Source organism: Camelus dromedarius, chromosome 34 (genome assembly GCF_036321535.1).
Source record: "Camelus dromedarius isolate mCamDro1 chromosome 34, mCamDro1.pat, whole genome shotgun sequence".
NCBI lineage: Eukaryota > Metazoa > Chordata > Mammalia > Artiodactyla > Camelidae > Camelus > Camelus dromedarius.
In genome coordinates, this window is record NC_087469.1 from 4,054,824 (window position 1) to 4,064,427 (window position 9,604).

Consider the following 9,604-nt stretch of genomic DNA (forward strand, 5'->3'; position numbering starts at 1 on the left):
AGTTCTTTCTGTTACATGGTATTTACGGAAAGCCACGCGGCAGTGTGTCTGGTGTAGGGTAGTGCTGTGGGTGTCATTAAACACACACACACACACACACACACTATATGCAGCTCATGTCTTTCTGTCTTGAAACAGCTGCTCCCTTTGCCTGGAATGGAAGGCATGTCAAAGCCATAAAGGCAGAAATGACTTTGTTCTGAGCGAACTGCAAAGTAATAATGTTGGTTAGAGTACAGGACTTTAAGGAAAATGAAATGAAAATGTAAAGATTAAGTGAAAAAAGAGAACATTCTAATGATGTCTCTAAACCCTCATTATAAGAAATGAGGGACAAAATTGAAAACTACCCTTACACAAGTTGTTTAGAGCAGATCAGAGCAGAGAAAGAGAATAAGGGTAAGTGAACCACTCAGGAAGCTGAGTTTTCAAAATCCTCAGTTTAGGGTGGCAGTGAGGAGGCTAGGCGTAAGATAATGACTTGAAAAGAAATACAGAGAAAAACTAATCCTAAAAGTAATTTTTTAAAAACATTATATTTAAATGTTTATGATCAAGGACAGAATAACTTTGAGGTAGCCAAGCCTAGAAAAACCCAGCAGAAAAAGTTAGAAAGGCCTGAGATTAATGAACTCAGCTTTCCAAATGTAAACTGCCAAGTATCAGTGTAACACCTATTGGTCCTTTGTGCCAAGGAGAAATACACAATTAGACAAATCAATGAAAACTTAGAAATTGAGACTACAGATCTGGAAACCACAAACCTACTAGTAGGAACTGAAAATAAGTAAACACGAGTACCCAGAAGAAAACAGGACTAAAATTGTAAAAGTACGTGTAAATATGCACATATGTACAAATTCTGGGAGGAACTTTCTCCACTACAGCAATGACACCACCATCCACCCAGTTGCTCGAGCCAAAAATCCAGTTCTTGATTCCTCTTCCCTTCATTCAATTCAACTGTCGTTCTACTGACTCCCTCCCATCTCCAGACTCCCTCCGCCTCCCCTGGATCACCACGCTTCACCACTGCCTTTTGCCTGGATGATTACAGAAGCCTCCCAACTGGTCTTCCTGTTTCTACTCTCACCCTCCCCTCTTCCAATTTAGTTTCCACCCAGAAGCCAGCATGTTCTTGTAAAAATGTACATTACATCAAATCACACCCCAGCTTAAAATCGCGATGTATTTATTCTCAGGGCACCTAGAAAAGAAAATCCAAACGCTATGCCCTGGTTTAAAGGTCCTACACAGCCTGGCCCCTGCGCATCTTCTCCTAACTCATCTCTTATCAGAGTCCCTCTCACCCACTATGTTCCAACCTTCGGGCCTTCACACGGGTGTCCTCTCTTCCTGGAATCCCCTGTTCCTGGAGCTCTGACACTCTAGGAAAGGGCGTGGCTGGCATTTTTCGTTCACGCCTCAGTTTAAACCCCTCTTCACAGCCCTTCTCTGACCAGCCAGGCTAGAGGAAAGTGCTACACTCTCTACTACTTCTTCATAGTATTAACTCTTAATATTTTGCTTATCTGCTTATTATCTGTTTTCCCTCATTAAAATGTAAACGCCACGACAGCACGGTCCCTGTACGCCTTGTTGAACACTGTAGACCAGCTCTAGAACAGTGATTGATATGTAGAAGGTGCTCAATAAATATTTTCTCAATGAATGAACAAGGCAGGAGCAGCAATCTATCAGTAGTTAAAGTCTCCATACACACACATATTTTTTTGAGCATCCATCACTGCTAATACCACATGTAATCAGACATTACATGCCTCAATGAAAAGTAACCTCCACCTATGCAGTAATCTTATCACCCGAAAAAGGTCAAACCCAATTCTCATTAAGCCTCTAGATCAGGGCTGGGGCAAAAAAGGGCCGAATGTGGAAAGCAGCTAGCTTTTGTAAATAAAGTTTTATTGGCACAGCACCATGCCCATTCGCTTACACATTAGACTGTGCTACCACAGCAGAGCTTTGTCATTACAACAGACACTGGCTGGCCCACAAAGCCTAAAATATTTACTATCTGATCCTTTACAAAAAAAGTTCACAAAACTTCACTCTAGATTCAACTACCAACTTGCAGGAAATACAGAGGACAAAAGAAAACGTTAAATTATACCATGAGAGACTGGATAAAGAAGTTGTGGTATATTTATACAATGGAATACTATTCAACCATAAAAACCAACAACATAACGCCATTTGCAGCAACATGGATATTCCTGGAGAATGTCATTCTAAGTGAAGTAAGCCAGAAAGAGAAAGAAAAATACCATATGAGATTGCTCATATGTGGAATCTAAAAAAAAAAAAAAAAAAAAACATAAATACAAAACAGAAACGGACTCAAGACATAGAATACAAACTCGTGGTTGCCAAGGGGGCGGCGAGTGGGAAGAGACAGACTGGGATTTCAAAATGTACAATAGATAAACAAGATTATACTGTGTAGCACAGGGAAATATATACAAGATCTTGTGGTAGCTCACAGCAAAAAAAAAATGTGACAATGAATATATGTATGTTCGTGTATAACTGAAAAATTGTGCTCTACACTGGAATTTGACACAACATTATAAAATGACTGTAACGCAATAAAAAATGTTAAAAAAAATAAAATTTAATTTAAAAAAAATTATACCATGAGAAACATAATCAACACAATCCCAAATGAGGACTGTAAACCTGCGCTGTCCAATTGGTAACCCCTATCTACATGGGGCTTCTGAGAACCTGAAATGTAACTAGTGCCCCATGTTCAAATGATAATTATTTTGGATATACTGGGTTAAATAAAATATATTTTAAAAATCAATTTCACTTGTTTTTTTACTTTTTAAAATGTGGCAATTACAAACCTTAAAATTAACAGTTAGTTTACATTATATTTCTGTTACACTGATATTTTAAACTATAATGTATGAGTAATAAAAGTACAAAGAGAAGTAAGGAGGTAGTTACCACGAAAGTCAAGATAAAGTGATAGTCTTAAAGGCGGGGAGTGAGGAGTGGGAACTGGGAAGGGAGCGGTGTTGGGAGGGAGCCCATGGGGGGCTTCCAGGGTAGTGGCTGTCAAAGTTCTGTCTCCTTTCACAGATGAGTTACAAGATGACATTAACTTGTAGTAATTCATTAAGATGCATATTCATATGGTGCTGTTTTCTATATAACATTTTAGTATACTTTAAAAATTATTTTGAAAGTAAGATTTACCATCTTTAGATCTAGAATCTGCAAATGAGATTCATTCATATGTGTCTGGTGCTCTCGGTCCTGTACACATGAAGTGATTCTAGGGCAGACACTTGGCAAATTAAAAAACCCAAAATGCTGTTCATTTAGAGTCCAGAAAGTGCTGACCCTCCAAAGCTACAAAGGCCATGAATTTCAGAGCCAAACTCCTAGTCTGGAATCCCGACTCCAACACCGCTGACCATGCAGCCCTGACAAGTCCCTTCAATCTCCTGAGTCTGTTTCCTGACATGTAGAATGGAGTATCCACCTCATGTGGCTGCTGTAAGGACTAATTAAGGCACATACGTGAATCACTTAAGCCAGGCTGAGAAAGACTTCTACAGGTGCTTGCTAGCTTTCATTATTGCTATTTCTACACCACTGAGATCCAGATCTTTGAATTTGTAGTTGCTATAATGCTAAGTCATCCTATAGACTCATACAGAGGACACAGAGCTTTCCTAACACCTGCTATGCTTGTTTATCTGAAAGTCAAAAACTAGGGGACACCACTCTCCCCAACAAGCCGGCCTGCAGTACCCAGGGTGTGTCACCCTCAACACAGCGCTGGTCTTCCTTTCTAATTATGGCTCCCACTTCCTTTTTGACACCCCCTCCTTTTAACAGTTGCTAACATAAAAGAAAATCACGGTCCGGTTAAGAAAGAATTATAAGGACACTGAGATGAATCATGCTAAATTTTATCCAGGCCAGAATTAAGAATTAACTTTGCAAAAAGGATCCTAACATGAGAACCAAAACTCCCAAAGATATTCTTAAAATGTTCGAGGAGCAAGTCTGTGTACCTTGATTACTAAGAGTTAACCTACCTGTTCATCTGAAGCTAGATTAGTGAACAATGGAACAATTTCGCTTTTCACACTGTCTAGTTCCAAAACTTTTGCAAATTCACCCAATTTGGAAGCAGCAGCACGTCGTACCATTGGTGTGTCATCTGAGCACAAGGAACGGAAGTGCCTGCAGCAAACAAAATAATGAAGGTATTTCCTGTCAAAGGTCACTGATTAAACATCCCCCAACATACATACGGAGATTTTAGAGGCTTTCTCTTACAAACCTCAGGGATTGGCTTCTATTAGTAGAAGTAACAAAGAAAACTCCACTGGTATATTCAGTGGACAATAAAGTGACGCCATCAATCCGATACCGGCCACACACTGGTAGCAGGTACTGTGTAACTTGTCAGCTATGAGTTCCCAGTAGCCCCGAATAAGTAAAAAATACCAGCTCTTACTGTCTAATTTCTGCTTTGACAGCGTTTGAAGCCCTGGGATAGCAAACGCTGAACAAACCACATGCAGACGTGCGAGAAGTGAACCAATCCCCACTCGCCAGGCGTTTCACCAGGGGAACAAAATGAGCCTCCAGAGCCACAGAGGTGTGCTCCTGGGAGATCTGTCGCAGGGACTCCACGGCCTTGTCCCGGACCACCGTCTCTTCCACGGTCGCCAGACTCTCCAAAGGAGGCTGAATAGATCAAAAAGGAAAACCAGAGAAGAAAACTTACTGAATCAGGTTATATACAGATTAGCACCTTTTAAAGTGACTGAAGGAAAATGGTACATGTAACCAGAATGTTAGCTCCATCACACCAAATGGTTACTTTCAGTTCACACAGTGATAACATATGGTGTGTCCAACCTGAAGACACGACTTCTGTAGGACAGCCAAGATCTCATGTCCCAGATGGCAATTCCCAAATGGTGTCTACGAATGACACACAGTGGAAGAGACTTGACATAATATTAGTATTATTGTGAGCAGAATCATTAGATCTTAAAGATATGTAGCCAAATTCAGACAGGATCATGTGTACGTCCTCAAGAGGAAATGCAAAAACATGACCAACATTGGGCACCATAATTACATGATGACATCTCACCCAGCCACTGAGTCCACAGCCTTTGGAGTATTAGTCTACCACTCCCGGAAGTGAAAGCTATGCTTGTCCACTAGCTCCACACCATCGACTTATCCAACTTATAAAAGGCTGAGTCTAAAATCACTTTTTTCAGAATACATCCAAAATCTTTCCATGAGCCAGACAGAGCAAGAGTTTCCAAAAGAACAATTAAGTGATGAGTACAGAAATGGCAGGAAACCCTGCTTGCAGCTTTAGAAATAGAAGAGACCAAAGGGGTTGGTCTGGACTAGGATCAGTGCATGAATGTCATAGCCCAGTAAAAACAGAAAGAGGCCTGGTTCTCTGAACCTCCTTCTAGGTGCACATCTGGTCCAGGCAGATTCCGCACATGCCATTAGGTGCAAACATTAAGACAAAACCCACACGTAGAACTGACCAAGAAAGTAAAAAGAATTATGAGTCAAAGGAAAGAGGCATGTCTGTCCAATAATACATTTCAAACGTTATTTGATACACAGAGGTAAAAATTACTCAGTTTTCCTAAGAGGGATTTCAGAAGCCCTTTGAAAAGATACCGCTTTCTTGCTTGCAAAGGCCTTTCACGCTCTGTCCCAGGCCTTACCTAACCTCCTCTCAGGCAGTATCATTGTATAATCTGCTACAGAATAAGGGCAAGCTCCTGAGATTCAGAGTTTTGTCTCTTGATTTGAATTCTGCTTATTTCTCCGTGCCCTCTTCCTATTGCCCCCACCACCACTTCCGCCTCCTCCAGCTCCAACATTTTATATTCCTGCAACTCAACCTCTTCCATTCTTCCACAGCCCTTAAACTTTCTTTTAAAATGACAATTATTGTTGCATTCTAGCACAGAGGATAGAGGAGAAACAAGGCAGATGATTTCCTTGCCCTAGTGGAGTTTACATTCTAATGGGGAAAGATAACTAATCAAGAAAACAATTAGATGGTGCTGAGTGCTCTGCAAAGAAACAGAATAGGATGATGTGACAAGGGGTGACAGGGAGGCAATTTCAGGTTGGGAGGTCAGGAAGGCCTCTCTGAGATGCATTAAAGTTGATGTCTGAATGACAAGGAGCCAGTCACAGGAGGCTCAAAAGAACATTTTATTAGAGGGACCACCTAGGGCAAAAGTCTTAAGGCAATAACCTTGGTTTAGTCAAAGAACAGAAAGACCACTGTGAATGGAATGAGGTTATCAGCAGGGATATGAGATGAGCTCACAGAGGCAAGGTTTGTAAACTAAGGCAGAAGTTAAGGTAGAAATCTGGATTTTCTAAGTGCCATTGCAGGGAGTGAGTGATCCACCTGCTGGGTGAAGAGTGAACTGTAGTGTGGTGGATGGGAGGGATGAGGGGAAGGCAACTGGTTAGAAAGTTACTGCAGTAATCTACAAGAAAGATCATGTGATCCGGAAAGACTAGAGGAATGGTGAGCTAGGTAGTAGCAGGGATAGAGGAAAGTGGATTGAATGGGAATATATAGAGAATCTACAGGCGTTACTAAAGGATTAGATGTGGGAAATGTGGGAAAGAGCATTCAAGAATGTCTTCTAGGTTTTGGCTCATGCAACTGGGTAGATGGTGACGCCATGTACTGCGATTGGGGCAACTAATTAGGAGGCATATTTTGGGGAGAAAACTGAGTTCTGTTTTAGACACATTAAATGCGAAATGCCTGTTTGACATCCAAGTAGAAAAATCAGGCAAATAGAGAGAGACAAACATAGATATTTATATCTGTCTTTCTATATCTGTATCTGGAGTTCTATGGAAAGGTTAGAGGTAGAGACAGAAATCACAAGATTTATGTTAGCAACATAACCTATAGATAATATTTAAGCCCTGAAGCATACATCCCTATCTTGTCCAACAGTCAAGTTCCTACTCACCCTTCAGCCCTAGTTCAGACATTCTCTCCCAACAGGTCTTCCCTAATCACCCTGGGTTAACTGCTTTCTCTTCTCTGTTACTTGGGTCCCTTGTATGTACTTCACATTTTTCCACCTAACACCACACAGTAATTATTTGTTGACACATAAGGACTCAGACCTCCCTCCATCCACAATGCTCTTCTTTAACATTAACACTGTAATTTCAGTGCCTGATATAGTAGGTTCTCAATAAATGTCAACTAAATTAAACCGCACTCATCAAATTCACAAAGTAAGTCAGAAGCAAAAGTTACACTTACAGTTAAAGACAAAACTAATAAACATTCCCAAAGGCATCACACTCCTGGAAGAGAATTAAGATTTCCAATATAAGGGGGGAAAAAACCATAAACAAAACAACTTTCTCCTCCCAACCTCTAAACTAACAAATAAGTCTTTTCATTAAGAAAAGAGGAAGTTCTTACATTCACAGTCAGAAAAAAAATAAGAAAGGGTTGAGTCCGAAGTGTCTACATTATTTGTTCTCTCTATAACTAACACTGTGACTATCCATAAAAAGATCTGCATAAAAAATGGTGCAGTGTGCCTGTCACCAGACAATGTACCATTTATACTGTTAAAGTTCTAGAAGGAGAGGAGTAGGCAGAATATACTCACCAGCAAACAGTGGGCAAAGTCAGGACCTCCTACCAGGCCGGTGAAATTTCCCAGCTGCTCAGCAAGAGCTAACAGTACCTCATCTTCATCATAAATTGTATCTGGAAATGACAACAACTCAGTACTCATCAGCAAGGATATCTGGCCCAGAGCTGGACACTCACACAAAACCAGCAATAGAATCCATATGTAACTAGATGGTCCTGTCACAATCTTCACAGCCTTTTTTTCCCCCAAGTTTGACATTTATTCAACAGGCTCTTTCCAAATATTCACATAGAATTATACTGTCATAAACAACTCTGAACATAATTTAACAGCCTTTAATTCCTTCTCAGTCAAGAATCCTCTTAGATCTGTTTTACAGAATGAATTAGAAATTCACAATCCTACATCTTACTTCCCTATTAGCTAAATAGTTAACGTCTGAATGTGTCTGGCCACAACGTTACACACAATATGCTATGTCCTGTTTCTTCTGCATCCAAAGCATCAGGCTCAGCTTAGTACTTACTAATATCGCGGGCAACAAATTCTTTAAAAATAGTCGAAGTTTTGAAAGCCCCTGTAAAACAGAAATACTCATGCTTTTCTTCAAAGGGTCACATACCTGTAAGGAATGGTAGCAGTTCAGTTCGCGTCCTTTCTACTCCAAGTGCTAGAGCAATCGTTGATAATTTCTTAATACTATTGAGACGGAGCTTTAAAACAATAGAAAGAAAAAAGGAGCAGTTGTGATTTAGACCAAAACACAGCAGTTGCAAACAGGTGAGATAATGACATACAGATAATAATGAAGAAAAGCTTCAATTTATATTTTATTCTATGAAGAATCTCAAAAACAGTGGATCACGGCTTCACTAACCAAAAGAAGAGTTCTTAGGAGAACACGCCAAAGACACCATTAAAAAAATTAAATAAAAGACAATATCCGGTAAGACAATTTTAAATAGAGAGAACTTTGGCAGTGGTGAAGCAGGTGAAACGGCTGGGTACACCTGCCTTCCATCAGAGCTGAGAGCCCGCCTCCTCTAGGTAAGTAAGCCATCCTACCCCGTTTCTACCCAAAAAGCCCAGGCAGATTCCACCAAGCCGAGGGGAAGGCGTTCGTTCACCCGCATTTCACAAGGCGCCCTGGCATCCCTACCGCCCGCTCCGGCCCCTCGCCGCCTTCCTCCCGCTCGCTCAGCCACGGGGACCGCCGGCCCGGGGCTGGACGCGGCGTTCCCAGCGCCCGGCCCGGAAGGGGCGCCCCGGCGGGAAGCCGGTTCTCCCACAACCGCCCGGGACCGGGTGGGACGCCGAGCCGACGCCCCAGCAGGTCCGGAGAAGGAGTGCTGGAGAGGTTCCCGGTCGGTCGGGTCAAGCCACCAGCGCCCCTCACGGATCTTTCCCCTCCCCGCCACCAAGTTTCTGCTCCAAGGGTGATCTTTCAGTCCCCGGGCCTCCCGCACCACGGGGTCGGCCTTCCCCGCTCCCTACCACGCTCCCGGCCCGGCCCGCCTCCGCTCCCCGGCCCGCCTTCAGTACCTGCACGTCCTCATTGCGGAGCTCGTCGATTAAAACTGCTATTGGGTATAGCGAATCGTCTCCATCTCCGCCCGCTGCCCCGGGTCCGGTCCCGGGCCCCGTCCCGGGCCCCGCCGCGCCCGCCATGTTCTTCCTGCTCCGACTGGTCGCCGCCGCCGGCTTCGCGCCCAGGCCCCGCCCCGCCCCCAGGGAGGCGGGGCTAAGGCCCGAAGTCCGGTTCCGCCGAGGTGGGTGAACCGATACCCTGATGGGCTGGTGGCGGCCCCCGCCTGGCCCCCGACGCGGGAGCTGTAGGTCTGAAATCCAGAAGATAGGTTGGCTGAGAAAGCGAAAGGAGCCCCCATGCCCTTTCTTCAGTCGAAAGAAACAAGGGCAGA

The 9,604-nt window shown here is 43.0% G+C and overlaps 1 protein-coding gene across 2 annotated transcripts in view; it reads right to left on the reverse strand.

Annotated features, from left to right (window-relative positions):
- Positions 1-9,384, reverse strand: part of PPP2R1B (protein phosphatase 2 scaffold subunit Abeta) — a 33,718-nt gene extending 24,334 nt beyond the window's left edge. For both annotated transcript variants that reach the window (XM_031443750.2, XM_031443749.2), the window contains exons 1-5: positions 9,228-9,384; positions 8,308-8,398; positions 7,698-7,798; positions 4,502-4,734; positions 4,077-4,224 (exon numbers count right to left, since the gene is read on the reverse strand). In XM_031443750.2, coding sequence (XP_031299610.1) covers positions 4,077-4,224; positions 4,502-4,734; positions 7,698-7,798; positions 8,308-8,398; positions 9,228-9,353 — 699 coding nt within the window. In that variant the 5' untranslated portion in view covers positions 9,354-9,384. The remainder of the gene's footprint in view (positions 1-4,076; positions 4,225-4,501; positions 4,735-7,697; positions 7,799-8,307; positions 8,399-9,227) is intronic.
- Positions 9,385-9,604: the final 220 nt, after the last annotated feature.